At 50.1% G+C, this 20,840-nt stretch overlaps 1 protein-coding gene across 9 annotated transcripts in view; it reads right to left on the minus strand.

Annotated features, from left to right (window-relative positions):
• Window positions 1-20,840, minus strand: part of PLEKHA7 (pleckstrin homology domain containing A7) — a 207,984-nt gene that overhangs the window by 7,961 nt on the left and 179,183 nt on the right. For 8 of the 9 annotated variants that reach the window (XM_024731567.1, XM_024731563.1, XM_024731568.1 and 5 more), the window contains 11 exons: window positions 17,471-17,539; window positions 17,215-17,295; window positions 16,130-16,279; window positions 15,463-15,564; window positions 10,342-10,450; window positions 9,950-10,173; window positions 5,952-6,140; window positions 5,742-5,859; window positions 3,770-3,873; window positions 3,004-3,204; window positions 25-183 (listed from right to left, as the gene is read on the minus strand). In XM_024731567.1, coding sequence (XP_024587335.1) covers window positions 25-183; window positions 3,004-3,204; window positions 3,770-3,873; window positions 5,742-5,859; window positions 5,952-6,140; window positions 9,950-10,173; window positions 10,342-10,450; window positions 15,463-15,564; window positions 16,130-16,279; window positions 17,215-17,295; window positions 17,471-17,539 — 1,506 coding nt within the window. The remainder of the gene's footprint in view (window positions 1-24; window positions 184-3,003; window positions 3,205-3,769; window positions 3,874-5,741; window positions 5,860-5,951; window positions 6,141-9,949; window positions 10,174-10,341; window positions 10,451-15,462; window positions 15,565-16,129; window positions 16,280-17,214; window positions 17,296-17,470; window positions 17,540-20,840) is intronic. The other variant, XM_024731565.1, reaches the window with a different exon arrangement.

A 20,840-nucleotide genomic window follows, 5' to 3' on the forward strand; every position in this document is an offset into this window, starting at 1 on the left:
CGTGAAGGAAGCCCCTGCCCTCACCTCTCTGCTGATGTCCACGTCATAGTCTTGTGGTTCCAGGTCCAACTCAGTGACAGGCATAGCCTGCACCTTCAGCCAGCCATTCTCCTCCTTGTCCTTTCTGTCCCCTTGTACGGCCCGTTCCAGCAGCTGCAGGTCAAAGTCCTGCTCGCGCTTCCACTGGTAACAGAACAAGAGGGTGAAATGTAGTCACTTCCTGGCTATCCCTTTTGGGTAGGTCTTGCAGGCACTGGGGTCCTTGGGAAGATGGGCCTGTGACTCATGAGGGAAAAGCTGTGTGACCATGGACCTCAACCTCATCCCTAAAACAAGGCAGCAGCTATCCTGTGACACGGATGGTCTCTGCTGTGTTCTGAAACTCTGTGACACAGAGAACAAGGCCTCTGCCCCTTTGATACAGCCGGACTCCAGACTGCTGATTTCTCTCTGATATGGGCCCCAAAGTGTCCAAACCTCCCGGGCACGGGTCTAAGATCCACGACTTCAGACTCACAAGGGTCCCCAGGGATACAGGAGGCTCCCAGGTCCAAGAAGGTGACCCTAAAACAGAAGCTGGGACAGAGCTCAAGAGAAGGGGTTTGCCGCTTCTGTTGCATGACAGATCACAGAAGCCCTTCTGGTTCGGGAGCCATATGTTGTTCCAGCTCAGAAACAATGGGCGAAACAAACCCTCTGAGGCCCTGGTAAGCAAGTGGAATAGCCAAGAGCCTCTCCAGTGGGCAGTCCCAGTAGGACACAGTTAAGGGTGGGGAATAATGCCCCCACGGTGGGACTGGGGAGGTGCAAGCAGGAGCAGCTTGCGGCCAGGGAGGCTGATAAGCTGCTGCGTATCACGCAGCTATTTGGGGCAGATGTTTTAAGTTAGAAAAACCAAACACATGTAAAATTTAAATGCTAAATCAAATGCAACAATTCCGACTCTGTAACAAGCAGGCTTCACAGAGGGAAACTCTAACCCAGCCACTTTAAGATCCCAGCACAACGGTTTGGCTCCGCCGCGGCCTTCCTAATCACCTGTGGCCTGCATCCCCACAGGCCTCGACGCTGAGCAGGTTGTTGAGAGGAGGGAACGGGCCCAAAGCCTCCCTTTTCTTGAGCAGAAGCCAAGCAGACGCTTCTCCATCCCAGGTTGCCTTCTCCTTCCCACCCCACCCACCTCACAGAGCCCCAAGTGGTCACCGTTGTCTTTAATGCCCCCTCAAGCCCGCACTCACCCAAGCCCCAAACCCACGGCCGTAGCAGCACATTTCACCCATTCGTGCACAAGCTCTCCATACTGACTCTACGTCAACGTAATCGCTTTTAGGTGATGGTTTCCAATTAAAGTGTAAAAGGATTAGGCAGTTGAAGATTCAGGGATGAAAAATTAATTTCATGATTCACAAAGAAAACACACATTTTCTTACACGCTCACCAGTGCCCCAAAGAGAGACAAGACCTCACATAAACCCAGCCTGATTGTTTCCACAAACAGAAAAAGTTCACTGGACTCTACAATGTAACCTGGGGAAGAACCACGCCAATCCATTATCATTAAGCAACACGTTTATTGGCGCTGAGGCAGAGACTTACACAAGTCTTTTTTCTTAAAAAGAAAAATTACAAGGTATTCAAGTTACGATTTTTAGATCATTTTTCTACATTTGAGACATCAGGTTGTGAAAAGTCAGTTTTACCTCATATGACACTTACTTATAAAGTTTAAAAGTTACTGGCTTTGCAGCTTTTCAGGATATGAGTATCCTGGGTCTTACCCCTTTGGTGTCTGAGCTAACAGCTGCACAGAGGCCCTCTGAATACAGATCATAATGTATCTTGCTACCCGTTCAAGTTATTAAATACTAGAAACACAAAAAGTTTTCCATAAGAAATTGTGCCGATGGGGCCGGAGGAATTAAAACTGAACCACCTCAGACTTGGCAGAATTTATTCCAACATGCAATCTCTGAAGTCTGTGTCTACTGTCCAGATGTGAGGCATGGACTTTGATAAATTCATCATGCCCAGACCTCTGACAATGACCACGGCCCTCAGGCAGTGGGGCTGGCTCAAACTTGTGGGGCAGCTTTTGGGATAAGGGAATTATGAGTCAGTAAGCCTGCATAAAGGGGGCGGCAGAAAGGTGAGTCACACATGGGAGTGCTCACTAGGCTACGGAGAGAAGAGCTGCTATTATAAGCCTGGTAACAAGAGCACAGGCCAGTTAGAGAATGGTTGATGCAAATTAGAAGCGTCTGTAGACACAATCAGGCAGGATTAGAGAGGCAATGAGCGGTAACGCTAAAAGCAAAAGAGCTTGTGCAATGAATTAGGGGAAGAGCAGTCAGGCTAGAGGTCTAGGGAAACATTTGATTTCAAACAACAGGGAAAAGTCAAATGGAATGTTTCCAAAAGGGACCTAAGGCGACTGTGGGAAGGGTGCAGTGCCTGGAAGCACCACCAGGGGGCAGCAGATGCCCCGGCTCTCCTGGGGCATGGGGAGGCCCGTCAGCACCGTGGTGGTGGGAGAGCCCCAGTCCTCAGAGGTGAGGGCCACCACCCTCTGCTCAGCTGCCCCACAGGGCACCCGCTTGGAGGTCTGGGAGGCTGGTTGGCTTGCACTCCTCCTCCTCAAATCATAGCACCACCTTTCTCCTCCACTCCTCGAACCCTCTACTTCCCAAGTCCTTGGTTCAGCTGAGAGACTCCAAATGCTTAAAAAGGCCTCCCTCTAACTCGACTGCAGAACTGACTGTGGACGTTCTCTCTGGCTCCTGGGCTCCTGCAGTGACATCCTCGTTCCTGCTCTAGTTCCGGGGCGCCCTCTGACCAAGTCACACATGCGTCCTGGCTTGTGGACACACAGCCCGTGGGGGTGTTCTCTGAGCCATCCAGGTCGACAGCCCACTCCCTCGGCGCTGAGAAGTGCTTGTGTCTGGGGGACTCGGGGAAGCTCTGCTCCCTGTCCCAGCCCCACCTGCCTGGACCCTCCTAACATACTGAGCCGAGGTCTCCAGGGAGCGGTTGGCCGAGGTAGCGGGACGAGGGCAGACCCGTCCTCTCTCCTTGGCTCAGCGTCCTCTTGCGCTCCCGGACCAGCGCCTTCTGGTGCCGCTTCATGCGCTCGAGCTGCTCCTCCGCGCTCATCTTGCCCCGCTGGTGGTCCCCTGAGTACAGGCGCTCCAAGGCACTCCTGGGTCTCTGAGGGGCAGGAGGGACAGACAGGGCAGCTGGGCTGGGAACACAGAGGGCAGCCGCCCTGCTGGCTTCATCCCCGTCCTTCTTTCTCTGTCTCTGTCTCTCTCTCTCTCTCTCTCACACACACACACACACACACACACACACACACACACACACACTCCAGTTGGGCTCCTCCGGGCCACTGAGAAGCACCTCCCCTAAGCACATTCGTGGACATGATACCACTGGCCCTCACGGGCTCTCTGGGCAGCACCCAATTCTGCAGATGCAGACACTGAGGCCCAGGCCTGTCCAGTTGAGCAGAAGCACATCATGGGCCACAACTCAGGGTGTGACTCACTGGGCGAGACTGGGGTGAAAGGTGGGAGCCCCTTGGGAAATGGGGAGGGCAGTGTGACGCCCTTCTTGGTGGGCAGTGGTGAAGCCATCACGAGCACATGGTGACAGGGAATCTGAGCTCGGGAGGGGTCACCTGACAGGATCCCAGTTACCGTCTACCTCGGAGCCCTTCCCTCTGTGCGTGAGGGAGCGGTGAGCCCCTCAGGAACTTCTCAAGGCCACTCACAGGGTAGGTCACCTTGCTGCTTTCGGCATCTAGACCCCTCCGAAGCGTGACGTAGGGAGCAATGGTGGATGACTGCTGGAGCCTTGACGTGGAGCCTGAGAGCCCTTAGTGAGGAAAGAGAAATGCAAGTGGATTTGTGGTGAGGAGGGCAGGCCCCTCACCCTTCTTGTGGTGAGGAGGGCAGGCCCCTTCTTGATCAACTCTCACTCCCGTGAGGGGACCACGAGGACCCAGCCAACAACCCACACTTCTTCCTCCCCAGGGCCCGGAAGAGCAAGGCTCCAGGTAGGGAATGAGGGGCCAGCCCATGGGTGCCCTCTGTCCCCTAAGGAAGATCTGGGGACTACCCTCGTCTTCCCTCACATGCAGAAGACCTGGGCTGCTTGGCAGGAGGAAAGGATGCAGGGCGAGGAAGGCCCTGCATCACTTCCTCCTGATGAACTCCTATGCATCCTGTGTGACCCAACTTGGATGCCTGTCTGTGAGAAGCCTTTTCAAATGCTCCAGGCAGAATCAGTTATTCCCTGTATTCTTCAGTATATTCACTGGTTACTGCACTGACCACAGTGTCAACATGCCTGTCTACAAATTCAACAATGCCTGGTTGAATGAATAAATGACTGAATGAATAAATGAAGAATGGAAAGAAGAAGGCACCAGGCACTTACTGAGTACTTACTATATAACAGGCAGGCATCATGCCAGGTATTTCATATAGATTTTGTCCCGCTGGCCCTACAAAGTAGCATTACCTAACCACTGTGGAGGTACACAATCTAAAGCTCAGAGAGGTTAAGCACCTTGTCCAAGGTCACACGGAGCCTCAGCCCGTGCTTTCTCCACTAGCAACATTCTTAGCAAGGCTGGTCCCTGACATCTGGAAACGGGCATCACACTGAGGACTCCACCAGCATTTAGCACGTAGGAAAAAGAATGATAAATGTCCTGCAATGCCCAGAGACTCCTGAGCGACAAAGAACTGTCCTGCCCACAGGCCACTAACACTGCCATTGATGAACACCTCTAGGCTGTAATGAAAGAAGGGAAAAGGGTCCCCAGGCACAGTGCCAAGGGTTGCTGTGGCCCAACTCAGCAAAAGCCAGTCCCCTCCAGGGACCAGCTCAGGACACAGCAAGCCTACATAGCATCGTGGGCTGGGAGTCACATAACCCCATAAGAGTCCAAATCATGGTGGTGTGGCCTCCTGTTTCCACATCCTGTCAAGGGGGGAAAGCGCCTGACCTCCCACCAAATGAGGGAGTGTGGTCAACCTGCTCTGGGGTTCCAGATGGCCTCCTTTTAAAAGGATTTCAGAAAGAGGATCTGGCTATGGGGAAAAATAGGGCATGGGTGAGCCTAATGGCCTAAATCTGTTCCCACCCCCATCTCAAAGGGATAGGGGAGGAGAGTGAGAAGACCCAACTGAGGAGAAAGGTGTGTTTGTTTAAATAAAGGACTCATTGAGTCTTAGAGTGACACAGAAGAGGAGAAAAGCCTCTGGAAGGCATGAGATGGGATGGCCAAGCTGAGGACAATCACCCAACATCCCAGCCTGCAGGGTGGGATTCTGGCTCTATCACTTATTGGCTAATTGGCAAGTTGTTTCATTTCTCTGGGCCTTGGTTTTCTTATCTCTAAAATGGGGATAACAATAGTACTTCCCTCACGGGATTATCCTGAATCTTAACTAAGTGAATATAATAAAGTGCTTAAAGCAGCACTGGGCTTTATAGTAACTGCTATTATCATTGTTCCTGGGGGAAGATGTAATAAAAGAGGATGAGAATCAGGATATGAGCCAGAGGCAGGACGGACAGGACCTCCCTACAGCCCAGAGTCGGCTGACAGCTGCTACCCAGGCTGAGGCCCCACGCTGCAGGCAGAAGGGTGTGAGGACCGGGTAGGGCTGGGGAGCAGTGGTGTGGCAGTGGCGGGGACGCCCAGGAGGACTCCATGGAAAATCTCGCCTTACCTCTGCCTGGCAACGTCTGGTACCTGCTCTCAGAGCCCACGAGTCCCAGGGAGGGAGGGGCCACGTCCCCGCTGAAGGTCGCCAGCTCAGGCTCACTGACGTATGACCGGAGTTCCACCTGTGGGCAGAGTCTGAGGCCGTCACACCTGCCCCGCTGCCGTCCCTCTCCCCACACACAGCGGGGCAACCCCAGGGGTCCCCCCTGCTCACCCTCGAGTCCCCGTTCACACACTGCCCCTGCTCCCGGTCTCGTTTCCTCTCATCCGACTGCCGCTTGAGGCCCCTCACTGAAGTGTGCCGGATGATGGTGGCCTCCCTCGGTAGAGGTGGCACGGCCGGGGGCTGGTCCTCCGGGCTGTAGAGCTCAGGGAGCGGGGGCCTGGGAGGTGCCTCGTCTTCCTGCTCAGAAACAAAACCAGAACCAGTGCCCGGTGAGAGGATGCTCAGTGGCACCATCATAGTGGTGGCCCAAAGGGAAGGAGCAGGACACCTTGGGTCTGCAGGGAGTGACCACTTCAGCCCAAAGATGCCAACGTTTCCCCTGGTTGAGCTGTGAGGTCGGGAGACGTCTCTGCTCCAACCCCATCCTTCCCTTTGATTCACACATCTTCCATTTTTCAAAGTGTCATCTACACACAATGCAGAACTCAGGACACGGGTCCACGCTCTCATTCCACTGGCTCGGAGTGCACCATCAGGGCAGGCAGGCTGGTAACTCTGTGTTTACCTGTATGTTTATGACAGCACCCCACCACCGCCACCCCATCCCACCATGCTCAGACGGAGCCAGCCCGCGGTCCCTGCACCGTCTCTGGATCCTTCAGCAGGCTGGGGATCTGAGCAAGGACCATCTACATCCTCCTGCCCTTTCTATCAGAAATGCACATGGTTACAAAATATTTCCTCCTTCCTGACTCAGGCACAGAATAGGCAGTCAGGATGGGTGACTCACTGCCTTCTCCACAGCCCACTCCCTGGGCTGGGATGAATGTAACTATTTTCCTTGAACCCCCCTGTCCACAATGCTCTCCGAGGGCTGTGGCCCCTCTACAGACCGACAGCCTGGCCCCTGACTGCCATGGACACCCACTCCTGGCACAAATGACCATCCAGACTCCTTCCTCCTAACCACCCCCTTTCTTAGCCTCATTTTGCTTTGTTTTTCAGAGTTCAGGAAAGGGTGCTGTAAGCTTGTTTTGCAAAAGTTTATCAGCACTCTTCTAAAGCAACACATTTCATTATCGTGTGAAGTTTAAGCTGCCGACCTAAGATACCCAGAGGCTGAGCATCAGTGGTTTCCAAACCCTGACAAGATCTTGGAATCACCAATTTCTAAAAAAGCCCCCCAGAAAGATAAACGCAAACCATTGATTGCCTTTGATTGAAGGGAATAGAATGTCTGAAGACACAGGGTGGAAGGGAGACGCTTTATTACATATTTTTTTATATCCTTTGATTTTGTACCCTTTCAGAGTATTGTTTAATAAAAAAAAAGACATTAAATTTAAGAAAAGCCAAATAAAAATGAAAGAACTGGGCTTCCCTGGTGGCACAGTGGTTGAGGGTCCGCCTGCTGATGCAGGGGACACGGGTTCGTGGCCCGGACTGGGAAGATCTCACATGCCGCGGAGAGGCTGGGCCCGTGAGCCATGGCCGCTGAGACTGCGCGTCCGGAGCCCGTGCTCCAAAATGGGAGAGGCCGCAACAGTAAGAGGTCCGCGTACCACACACACAAAAAAAAACAAACAAAAAAAAACAACTATAGCTACATGCAACAATATGGGTGAATCTCACAAACATACTGTTGAAAGGATGCAAGATATGAAAGAATAAACACAGTATTATATATGGGCAAAATAGAAGTGTTTTGGATGCAAATATAGGTAGTGAAACAAAACAAAACAAAAAAGCAAGGAAATTATCAAAAAAGTCAAGATAGTGGTTACCTCTGGGAGAAAGAGAAAGGGCCTACACTGGGAAGGGACCCACAGGCCCAAGGGCTTCTGATTGCTGGCAAAGTCCTATTTCTTAGAGTCACAGACGTAGAGAACAAATGTAAGGATACCATGGGGGAAAGGGGTGGGGTGGGAGGAATTGGGAGACTGGGACCGACACATATACGTTATTGATACTATGCATAAAATAGACAGCTGATGGGAACATACTGTATAGCACAGGGAACTCTACCTAATGCACTGTGGTAACCTAATGGGAGGGAAGTCCCAAAGGGAGGGGATATCTGTATGTGTATGGCTGATTCATTTTGTTGTGCAGTGGAGGATAACAACATTGTAAAACAACCATCCTCTAATAAAAATTAATTTTAAAAAAAGTCCTATTTCTTGGTCTGAGTGTTGGTATGAAATGGGTAGTCTCTTTATTATTATTTACTAAATTATATATCCATGTTTTTTTGTTTTTTGCGGTACGCGGGCCTCTCACTGTTGTGGCCTCTCCCGTTGCAGAGCACAGGCTCCGGACGCGCAGGCTCAGCGGCCATGGCTCACGGGCCCAGCCGCTCCGCGGCATGTGGGATCCTCCCGGACCGGGGCACGAACCCGTGTCCCCTGCATTGGCAGGCGGACTCTCAACCACTGCACCACCAGGGAAGCCCAATCTCCATGTTTTATGTCAATTTCAGGATGGATATCACTGTTTCACAAAAATAAATATAAGACAAGCAACCAACAATAAAAATGGTAAAACTGGTGAACATATATACAACTAGAAGGAGGGGAGAGAAGACCCACCCACCTTGGTGACCCTGATGCTCAACCAAGTTGAAAAGCCCTGCTTCCAAGCCACAGCAACCAAGCTATGAAGAGGAGCGTCTGTCTTCATCTATTTCAAGCTGCTTGTTCTGCACAAGGGGAAACTGAGGATGCCCAGAGAGGGTATGGGCCTTGCCTGAAGACCCAGAGACAGACAAGGGCTGGAATCCAGGCAGTCCTGCTCACAGGCCTTTTTCCCTTTGCTCCTCGTCCCAGGGGGCAGGCATCTTGCATTATATTAGCACCTGTCTGTCCCAGCCATTCCTGCTATTCGTTTTGCTATTTTCTACCTCCTGTTTTGTGGCTGGTGCTCCATGACTCTTAGATCTGGGAGTGGGAAGGAAATCTCAAGATAAAGAAGTTCACAATGACCCTGGTTCCCTGCACCATTTCTTCCAGCTCTGGGCTCTAGACCATGGCTGGAAGCAGGTGAACGGTGAAGACCAGGTATAGGAACTCGTGTGAACTGTGCACTGATCTTGTCAGACATCCTAAGCATACATGGCGCCCAGGCAAAGCTCCTTCAAGCCCTTGTTGGCGAAAACCTAGAGGTCTCCATTCCAAGGTCCCCTCTGCTATAGCTTCCCTGTCACTTGGACCAGCCCCCTCATGTTTTCCAGCCAAGGCTGGCCTGCCCTGAAAACATGAGCTATCACAGTACTTGACCACATCTTTTATTTCCTTAGAGTCTTCTGTGCTCCCAGACTCAGCCAAGGGCTTGGCCCCTCCTCTCTATGCCAGGCAAGCCAAGGTGTTGGCCCAGGCAACCACATGGGCCACATACCTAACCTGAGGACCAGGGCTGAATGTCCAGCTACATGTCAGATGGCACAAAGAATGGTCAGGAGATGTGGATTGGATTCACTAACTAATATGGAGACCTCATGCAAATTTTAACAGCTTGGGCCTCAGTTCTCTTACCTGTGGGATGGAGATGCTGCCCTTCCTGTCTATACTCCAGGAGGTTGCTGTGAAGACCACATGTATCCTCACCACCCAGCACAGTCCTCAGCTGCAGGTGGAGGTAAGGATGCTCTTTCTGCTAAGACGAGCTCACAGCCCAAACCGCAGGTTTGCACGGAGCCCTGCGTGGGCCAGCCACACACTTCTCTGCACGATGCAGATCACAAATTCTACCCTACTCAGTGCAGTCACTGCCTCTTGCTAGGCTTCAGTTTTCCCAGCTGCAAAATGGGAGAGTGGGCTAGATCGCCTCTAAGGGCCCTTCCAGTTCTGGGAGACTAAGCACAACGGCAGGAGCCCCTACCTCTCCTTAACCGCTCATGGCTCAGGAACCCCTCAGGACTCTAGCTGGTCTGTCTCCCCAAGCTTCCCTAAAAGCTTCTCTCCCAAGAGAAGCGGACCTGAGGACAGAGAAGGACAATCGTCTGCCAGAGAGGAAACGACAGCGCCCAGCTCCTGGTCATCAATACTCACAACTTTGGGCTTCGTCTTGGTTGGTGACTGAAGGGGAGACATCACCTTCCTCAGCTGGGGCAGGTGAGGTCGGTACGGCACGTAGGTTTGCAGCTGGGGGAAGAGTCGAACCTCCAGAGGGGTCCGCGTGGGGCTGGTGGGCGGGCTGGGCAGCAGGGACGGCTTGATCTCAGAAGAGATTGAAGGCACAGGCGGGTAAGGAAACAAAGGCACTGTTTTCCTCTCTGAGGGGTGTGGAGAGAAGCAAAGGGTGCAATGAAACAAAGACCCTCTTCCTCAGAGGACAAGGGGAGTGACTTAGGCCACGAAGGCCCGACCTCCCCAGGGGCCATCCCCCAGGCTCCAGGCGCTGGCCTCCACCACCCCCACCCCCAGGAAGATGGCCCGCTCACCCGGATTTTTGACCGATTCCACCAGGATTCTGAAGTTCTCTTTATTTGCACTCAGGCCTGCAATGACATCTTCGATCCTCCAGAGATCCTTCTGTATCTGCGATTTCTCCTGAGGAAGAGGAGGCAGTGGGTTCACTTCCTTCTTAGCTCCTCACCAGAAGTTTCTTCTTAGGACTTCTGCTGTCATTCAGACAGAGCCCCTCACCCTGGGGGGCAGTATACCCTTTGGAAACCCCACCAGGTCTACAGCCAAGCCTGCTTCATGGCTTCCTGGGCAAGTGCAGATGTGAAAGACGCCCAAGGTCCAGGGGAGAAGTTTCAGAGAAGCTCTCACAGTCTACCTTTCCTGTTTCCACCTCACTTAAAAATCGACTCCCTTAAATACTGTATGATTCCACTTATATGAGGTTATCTAAAGTAGCCAAATTCAGAGACAGAAAAATGGAAGGGTGGTTGCCAGAGGCTGGGACGAGGGGGAACAGGGATTGTTTCGTTAATGGGTACAGAGCTCCACTTTTGGCTGGGGGGAGGGGGGAATGAAGATTGTTGTTTAATGTGTACAGAGTTGCAGTTTTTCAAGATAAAAACCATTTCTGGAGATTGGCTGTACAACAATGTGAATCCACTTAACAGGACCAAACTGTACACTTAAAAATGGTTAGGTAAGTTTTTATGCTACATATATTTTACAATTCAAAAAAAGACTGTCTTAGGCAACCACGGCAGAAGGGAAGAGAAGGCAAGGACTAGAGGTTACACCATCCCTAGAACATAAAGAGCCTCTTTTTGAAGACAGAGCTGAATCTTGGGATGTGGGATTTAGTATAAGGGGCAGTGGATATTATTTGGCAGTAAAAAGGAATGAAGTACTATGTCTGCTACCACATGGATGAACCTTGGAAACGTGATGCTAAGTGAAAGAAGCCGGACACAAAGTGCCACATCCTGTATAATTTCATTCATAGGAACCGTCCAGAATAGATTAAGTCCATAAAGACGGGAAGTAGATTAGTCGTTGGCTAGCGCAGGGGTAGAAAGTTGGGGTTGGGGTGGGGAGTGACTGTAAATGGGTACCGGCTTGCTTTGGGGGCTTGATGGAAATGTTACACAACTGACTGGGGGGATGGTTACCCAACTCTGTGAATGTGCTAAAAAAAAAAAAAAAAAAAATCAGTGAATTACATACTTTAAAATAGTGAATTTTATGGTATGTGAATTACATGATAAAGCTGTTATTTTTTTTTTAAAGTACGATGGGAAAAGAGGCAGGCTATATAACCATGTGCAAACTCTGAGAAGCTACACCCAAACCACCAGGGAAGAGGCCCTAGAAAGAGGTGAGCAAGGTCTGCTGTGATTAAAGGGTCGTGGGCACCTTTTAATCGAGTTGTGTAAACATCAGATATGGTATTCTTTTTAAAAAAATTATCATGGTCCCACCCCATGGACTTGAAAAGGAAGGCTCCACACCCCTATCTCCTTTCCAGGTACATCGCTGGCCTCAATTGGAAGAGTTCTCACGTGTGTGATATTTATGGACCACTGCTCCTGGATACATCCCCACAGGGCTGGGCAGTGAGCAGGTTCTCAATACATGTACGCTGAATAAATAAAGGACCAATCACATAAAATTCCCTGATCAAATACTACCTAACAGGCATAACAACAGACGTCTGAAGCCTCCCTCCTAAGGGGAGCTCACACTCTCATACTCTCTCCACCCTTCCAACGCCAGTGCAAATCCTCAGGGCTGATAAGCAAATAACAGGCTTAATGCTCAGCTCCCCACTAAAGAAGGAGTGTCCTAAAACAGACATGTTACTGAGCTAACAGGATTCTCTCTAGAGCTGAGGTCCCCAAGCAGAGTGTTTGGGAACAGGTGAAGAAGGACCATGGGGTTAAGATCATCTCTCCCTCTCTCTCTCTTTCCTCCCCTGGCAGTCTACCTGGCGTACTTCTACCTGTCAGTTCACAATCCTGCCCCCATTTTGCCTGTCACCTCAACGTGTAAGAGAAGAGCAGAGAGAAGCAGAGGCCAGAGAACTTCAATCCAAGGACGATGGAATTTCAGAACTTAACGACAAGGTGAAGGAAGCTTTTGGGGAACACGAGAGTGGGGTTTCATACCTGTATCCTCACATCACACCGAGCAGGAAGGCTCCAATGTACTACATTCAGCAAAGGCTTGAACTCACTGTCCAGATGTAGGGACACCTACACGTAGCCTCACCTCTCACTGACTCTCAGGGTTACCTGGAAGTTCTCTTACCCTCTGGTTTCCCTGCTTGGGTGGCCATGAGGATCTTCATAAATAAAGCTACTCATCTTTACTCAAAAGGCTGTGGGTTTTCTCACAGCCAACCCTGGCTAAAGAGGGGTGAGTTTCCAAGCCCCACTGCTGAGAATTTGCATATGGGGCTGCAAGCCTATCTCCAGCGTCAATGATTTATTCAGGACTCTAACAGCTTGCCTGGCCTAGAATTACACCAAAGCAGTTAGCACAGAGCCGGCTCAAAGAAAGGCTTTGTGAGCTTCCCGGGTCATTGTGGCACTCAGGGAAAGCATGAGCAATGCCACTAGGCTAGGTGGAAATCAAGCTGCAGGGACCAGGCTTCAGACTGGCCTACCTCCTAGTGACTTATAGGGCTAAGTTCTCTAGGAAGTCCGTGACAAGACCTATACGTGGCACCCATTTGTTTTTTGGAGGGAAAAAAGGATCCTGGGCCTGCTGTATGTTACATTACCACGAATTAAGGCACAGTAGAAATACAAATAGCCAATAATCATAAAAAAAGATGTTTAACCTACTAGTAATTAAATGAACGCAAATAAAAACATGATGTCCTTTTTCAGCACGCAGACTGGCAAAAACTAAGAAGACCGATAACATCAAGTGTTGGCAAGGATGTGGGTAAACAGGTTCAGTACTCTCATGCACTATGGGTGGGAGGGCAAATGAGTGCAGCCTTTTAGAGGGTGATTTGGCGGTATCTGCCAACATTTAAGATGTACACTCAAGTCAACCCAACAAGTCCACTCCTAGGAGCCTATCTTAGATAAATGCTCATAAACAAGCTCTAAAGGCAGTTACATAGATGCTCACTGTGATACCATTTATGAAAGCAAAACACTGCAAATAACTTAAATGCCCATCAGAAGAGGAATGGCTAAATAAAGTATGGGATATCCACACACTATGAAATCTGTAGCATCAAGACCAACAATGTCTAATACAATTTCTGAGATCATGTAAATCTTCCATAATCTGTGCTGTCCAATACAGAAAGCCACTAGCCACATGAAATAATTCTGGTGTGGCTAAGGAATATATTTTTAATTTAGTTAATTTTAATTAATTTATGTTTAAATTTAAATAGCTACCATACAGGGCAGCATAAACTTGGCGGTATCTTTCTTGGAAAGATTTCCATTACATACAGTTATGACAAAAAAAGCAAGTTACCAAACAATGTGTAAGTATGATTCCTGTTTAAGTAAGCCCAACTCCCTCCCCCAAATAAATTATATGATACTATGTACGTGCATACGTTTGGAAATGCACAGAAAATGGTCTGGAAGGCAACACTGCAAACCGATGGCACTGATTACATGCTGGGAAGGTGAGGGACTGGGCAGAGAAGGGAAGGAGGGAGGAGGAGCTTGTGTGTCCTGTTTTAGTTTTACTTCTCATTGTTTGGACTTTCCAGGGAGATGCATTTATGTGTTTTCTGTGTAATTAAAGAAACATAAGGAATGAAAAGCTAAAAAAAAAATTATGGCTGAAATTAATGTGGATGGTTGAAGTCCAAGAAGATAAGTCTAATCAGACCGAACAGTTCAAGGAACTAGTAACTAGAAACAATTGTTTAAAGGACTTTGCCAACAATATTCACCTATTTATTTTCAAGCCACTATGCTAAATACTGGGGATACAAAAAGAAGAGGAAAATGTTAGCTCAAATGAAGGGAAATTATGGGAAAAACCCAACAGCCACAGGAGACAGACAAGTTCTGCGTGACCTCACAGGCCAACCCTGAACTACAGGCAAGGGTCTCCTCCACGTACTCCTAGGCCAGGTTCTCTGGGACCAGCTCTAAAGCGCTGAGTGGAGGTGAGTGGAAGCATAGCAGGGCCTGGGAAAAGCCTCCTAGTCCACAAACCGAAACCTCCTCCTGAATTCCTTCAGTTTTCTGGGGTGATGCTGATGTGAAGAGAGTCAACACATTCATTAAGTCACTTGAATGAAGAGGCTTGGCTAGAACTAGTTCATCAATTAGCAAGCCTGGCCCCCAGACTGGCCCAACTGGCTGCCTTGTACACAAGAACCCTCAGTTAATGCTTGCTGAATTCAAATAAATAGAATTTATGTCAGGGTCCTGAAAGAAGAGATACAGATCTGAAGTTAGGTTCAAAAGCAGGCTAGTTTCCATTTTCAAAACTTTGAGTGTGGGGGAGAAGCCTGGTTGGGCACCCAATGGGGGAACACTGGCAGCTGGAGGACCCAACCTGGAAGAAGGAAAACCACACAGGGCCTTTCTTCCTCTCAGCTTTGGAGGCAGAGGTAGCTATCAATGGGGCAGCCTGGTTTTAGGGCAGAGAAGGCAGGGCTCTAAGGCTGCCTTTCCTGAGTGAGGCAGGGGCCACAGCAATGGGTATCACCCCACCTGGCCTGAATTCACACTACTGATCAGGTGAAGGCTTGATAACATCTATCCTCAGGAGTCCGGGAGGGAAGGAGGCGGGGCTTCCTGCTGCTAAGTGAGTAGCTAGGAACCCAAGGCAGGGCCAAGAACCAGGAACACGGATCACCCTCAAGTATCTGCAAGGTTAGGTCACTACTGTCTCCCCTTGGGGCTGTTTCCCCAAATGATCAGTAGTAAAACCCTTAGAAAAATGCCCAGGAGCTTGTCTTTGAGAGCAAAGAGGCAGGGGGAGCTGAGGCAAGGCTTCTCACGACAGCCTGGCTGGGGCAAGGGTTCCCCAAGGGAGCTCTTGGGGTGGTGAGCAGGCTGAGTCCAGGTGCAAAAAGAGAAGGCCCCTGGGTAGGGCTAACATCCCCCACAGGTGAAGACTCCAAGAAGAAATCAGAGCTCAGAAGGGATGAAGAACCCTTGGGTCACCTGGAAAAAAAAGGCTCTTCTGTGTTGCTCCTGCAGGGTCTGCTTCAGCTGCTCCACATCTCTCTCTAACTTCAGGTATTCATTCCAGGCATTTTCCATCTCCTGTTGGCCAAGGAAATGCTTCTGATTCTTCATTATGCCACGCCCACCCCTCAGAAGGCCCCATGAGCACCTGTGCTCCTGACCACTGCTGACCCGACAGGGGAAGAGGGAAGGGGAGCCTGGTGGGTCTCAGGCAGGCCTGGGGAGAGAGACAGGCCACCTGCACCGTCCCCTCTCCCACCCTTGGGAATGCTTTGGTTCCCAGCTCTGGCAGAAAGGGCCTGTACCACATCAGATAGACAAATAAAAGAGTAGAAATTCTGACGTCTCAGAGTTAACTGTGCACAGATCAGGGGAACAGTCTTGCAGGCTGCTCTCAAACATCTGATCCCTTGGGTGTCGCTGTAGCCACCCAGGAGTCACTGGCAGAAAGCACCTTAAGGCACCGGTAGAGACAAGGTAAGCTACTGTTAGGAGGCAGCCTGGAGGCGTTCTCCTATGCCAAGACTCTCGCCCCCGGCCACCAACTCCACTACAGCTTGGGAGGTGAGAAAAGCAGCCCCCTGGCCAGCCCATGCTGGGGAGGGCAGGGGAGCGTCTGCCACCCTCCACACCATCTACGCACAGTGGACTCTCTGGAGAGCTCTGCCCGGATGTGGACAAGGTCCTCCTGCAGCAGCCTCTGCTGGTAGGCAATCTTCTCCAGGTGCTGGGGCTGGTCTCGGTACTGCTCCATCTGTCTGTGCAACACCTCCAGCACGGATTCCAGCTGATCCTGCACCAGACAGACCGGGGCCAAAGAGCAAGAGAATGGCAGAACATTCCCAGGAGGCCGTCCCCTCCAACCCCGCCACGCCACGCCAGGAACTAAGCAAACCTGCTAGATCTAACCGAGGCTGAAGGGGCCAGGGGCCAGGGGCCAGCACCCAGCTAGGGGCCTGAGAGTCAAGGCCTCTGATTCCAGCTCTGACTCTGCCCGTTGGGTGGCCTCCTGGGACAAATCACCTAACAGCTCTGTGCCTGTTTCCTCATCTATAAACTGGGCATTAGGCCATCCACTCCTTAGGGGATAAACTATGAGGCTAAATCAAAGAACAGATGGAAAACTCTCTAAGCACTTGAATAAAAAGGCCATGTTATTTATACACCTTGAGCGTCACAAATATAATGCCTTGTTAAAATGCGGAAAAGAAAAAATTCACACAAGTGTCTAAGAGACCAAACATCAGTGGCTACCAGCCTATTCCTCCCCTCCCAACCAGACTTGCTTCCCCTATGGCCCAGATCCTTAGAGGAAAGGAGCTTTAGGAAGTGAGAGCCTCTGCCCTGCTATGACTCTGGCCACTTTCTCCAAGGCAGCCCCCGCTTCCCTGGGGTTCAGGAGCCTGGGGTCATCACTGCAAGCCAGTGGAGCCGTCCTCTCCCAGGCTCACCTCACAGGGCTTCCAGGGAGAGGTGGGGGTGGCCCAGAGCAGAATTAAGGTCAGGGAGGTAGTACTTGGAATAAGTAGGCTGAGGTCTCCCTGTAAGGTTTCCTCTGGGTTCAGACAGAAACCCCACAAGAAATACTCTTTAAATTCAAAGACATTGTTCTGGATAAACAGACATCTGTTGTCCAGTACTAACATGAGAGTCCAGTCTATACTGAGGAAACACAGGATGACAAAACCCCTGCCACCCAGCCCAAGACTACGCAAAACCGATACATACTTTGTTCTCCTTAAGGGCTCGTATCTTGTCTTCCAAGTCCTGGAGGATCCTGTCTTGTTCACAGAAGACGCTCAGTTTAACCTGTGAACAAGAACAGGTTGGAGAGGGCCTGGGATGATGAGAAAAGGCCATGGCCTTGGAGCATGATCCAAAAGCCTTTGGCTACAGATCCATCCAAACCCTGCCTGAAGCTGCCCACCCTGGGTCTGGAGGCAGCAGGCAGGTGAGGGGTCAGCCCGTTACTCTGCTCACTCACGTCAATGTCACTCTCGGCAATCTTCACTGGCCTCAGACTTCGGTCCTTGAGAAGATCCCGGCCTGTCATCTGGGAGGTGAACAATTTAAAGGAGGTTTAACCACGGGGTTCGGAATCAGAAGTCAAGAAGGAAAGTTACCCCTACAACGGACAGGTGTGGAAGTCTCGTCAGTGGCAGGTAGGGTCACGGCACGGAAAGGGCAAAAACTTGGGCAATACCTGCTTTATTTTTATGCTTATTTCATTTCAGGGAAAAAAGAAAACCTTTTTGAGATCTTTTAGTAGTACTTGTAAATTTCTCAAATTGAAGAAAACACAGACTTTCAAGTTACAGTATCATCAACTGTAAAGGCTTAAATTTGCCCCAAGTGAGTTCAGTATGAATCGTGGAAGATTCGCCACTGATAAGAGAGTTTTGCTACTAAACCTGGGGTTAAACATAATTAACATAAGTCCACGACCCCGCCCAGTGCAATAGGATGGGTGGACCAAGAAGAACTAGCAAATCCCTTGGGCATCGTTGAGCCTTACTTCAAGGAAGTCTGAACAGCCCACCTCCCCATGACTAAGATCAGCCTTCCTCACTCTTCTGCTATTTGGGAAGAGGATCTGGCCAAGAGAAGAAACCTGGATTGCTCCTGGCTGAGGTTTTCAACTGATCCCTGAATGGCTGTACTTGCAATACAAGTTATGAGCTACCCTGTCCTCTCAAGAAAGGAAACCACAAAGCAGTCAACAAAAATCACCCAAACTTAGAAGCCAGTGGAATTTCACAACATTTGCCATCTTTCCCTAGACCCAGCGTGGGCGACACGTTGCCCATCTCTCACTGACACCTTCACGAAGTTAAACACTTAACTCTTTTAGTCCGTGTTTTCATTTCCTCCAAATCTCCTTCTTCGTCAAAAACTGTGCAGGGGCAGGGGAACCGTTTTCACAGATGTACCCCCATGGCCAAACCATGGTCAGGGATGGCCAGTTCAAACGTGCCCCTTGTAGGGGAGGCCGTCTGGCTGAACTCCATTTTGCAAATCTGCCCAGAGAAATGGAGGATGGAGCTAGCCATAGCAGAGTCACTATGCAAAGGGTTCCAGTATGGAGGGACACACAGCTGCTGGAGAAATGGTCCTCGCTTTCTCCCTACTCCATTTAGTTTGTGAGTGTGAATCAGAAGCAGAGATATATTAGCAAACATTCCCCTCAAAATTCAAGCCGACCATGTGCCCAAATCCAAAGGTCAAGGGAGAAGCCCTCTCCACGCCTTGAGCTGAAGGCTGAGCCTGGGCTGCAGACCTGCCCCCACTCATTCCCCTGCTCCCTTTGGCGGCACAGTAGAGGACAGGGACCACAGTCTTCTTTATCTTGGTAAAGTCAGCCCCGAACGGAAGGCCTGGCACACTGGAATGCACTCGGCAAATTGCTTATTGCCTCACAGGTAGGTGAAAGGGAAATACATGTAGGTCAGTCCTAGAAAAAGTAGAACTCCAGCCAAATTCTGCTCTTCAAACTGGCAAAGTATGTGTACATACAACCATACACACAGTCACAGAACACACTGACCACAGCAACAATCCACAAAAAATGCTGGCTCCTGCAAGGGTAGGGGGCGCAGTGTGGGAAGCGAGGAAGGGGAATTAATCCTGATGAACCACCAACACCAGGCAGGTGTTGAATTTCCCAGGCAGGACTTGGGACCCTAGCAGGTAGCGGTTGGGGAGTCTCCACTCTGTGTCACAGTCCTTTGCCAAAGTGAGGGGCCGTAAGCTTGTCTACTCTCCAAGGGGCTGACCCTTGCCTCGCTTCCTAGGAAGAAATCATTTTCAAATTGAGATAATTCTCTGGGGACTTCTCCTGTTAGCAAAACTCTTCCCTTTATGTCACTGAAGCTTCTTCCAGGTGATATGTTTTTGATACTGAAATAGCTAGGCAGAGAGTCTAACTGAGCAACGCCTCATTTATCCAGCACCATCAGGCGAGGAATGAGGTATTTCTGCACAAAAAGCGCACTTTCAGAAAGCTGTCCTTTAAACTTTTTGATGGAAAGCTTTCTAAAAGTATGTCCTTTACTACCTTCACAGAACACTGAATATAAATTCAACCTTTTGGGGGATGGATCAGAGTCATTACAAAAATCAGTAATATAGAATTCCTTAGGAGTTCGTGATTAGGACTGTTTGCCTATCTAGCTAAATGCTCCCCAATTTCTGCGCTTTCATTTCCATTTCAGATTGACTTATAATGTTTCTTCTCTCTCTCAGGATATGAGCACTCCCTCTTTCCTAAGAAGTACTTTGTCTTTGTCCCCTTTTAATGTGCTGCTTTTAAGGTGCTATGAATTAGGAGTTCAAATGACTGAGTCTACGAGGATTAGAAACTCAGCAGAAGGGACACACTTGCTGCTCTTCCCTGTCTCCCTCCCTCCATCTGGGTTTGGTACCCATCAAAGGACATCCTCCCACCCCTTGTGTCTGCCACTATTATGGGCCTTAGTAGATGATCTGTTGTCTCCCCTCACTTGACAATAACCTAATTAGGAGGGACTGTGGGGACTGTGATGTATTTTCTCTGTACCCTCAAAGCCCAGCCCAGGGCCCGGCGTGAGAAGCGTTTGCTTAGTGAGTCTGTGAATGTGACAAAACGAGGTGAGCTGGCTGTGCTCAGGGCCTGAGACCTCTTTCTGTGGAGTAAAGGTCACAGGGTTTAGAGCAGGGGCTTCGTGACAGTGTTTACACAACTCACAGGCCCTTGAAGCTTCTGAATTTAGCTTTGTTCCAGAGAGCTGAGGCTTCTAAGACACAGCCACAAACAGTATATTACATCTCATTTTCCTTTTAAAATTGCACATTTGTGATAGCAATGTTTAAATCCATTCAAAACATCAACTATGGGTCCCTAGCAGCTCTGTCACCAGAAAAAGTGAAAGTTAGTGGGCACTCATCCATTTGAAAGAGCCTCCACATCGGAAAGCAGTTAAAGGCCTCCCAGGCATCTTACTCCCCTCCAGCACACCCCAAGACACCTATATGCAGGGCTCAAGATGACTGGACACAGCTCCTGCTTTCCAACCTGCAGCCTCCCTTGGAATGCTATAAAAGCTGGCCACGTTTCAGGCACTACCTCTGCATCTCTCAAAGGGTGGATGGTGGGGAGGTGGGCGTTTTGTTCTAGTCCAGCTCCAGAATGTTTTCAAACATCAACACCCTGCCCTGAAGAAGAGCCACCCTAATCCCAGGGCCACGGTGGAATCTCAGGACACCCCAGCTCCTCCAAGGTGCCCAGGAACTGCTGCTCCCTCCCAAGGAACCCAGGCTCTAGGGCAGCCCTCACCATGAAGGCAGACGAGCGAGAATGGGGACACAACACAAGCTGG

The sequence above is a fragment of the Neophocaena asiaeorientalis genome, unplaced genomic scaffold (genome assembly GCF_003031525.2).
Source record: "Neophocaena asiaeorientalis asiaeorientalis breed wild unplaced genomic scaffold, Neophocaena_asiaeorientalis_V1.1 scaffold571, whole genome shotgun sequence".
Lineage (NCBI taxonomy): Eukaryota > Metazoa > Chordata > Mammalia > Artiodactyla > Phocoenidae > Neophocaena > Neophocaena asiaeorientalis.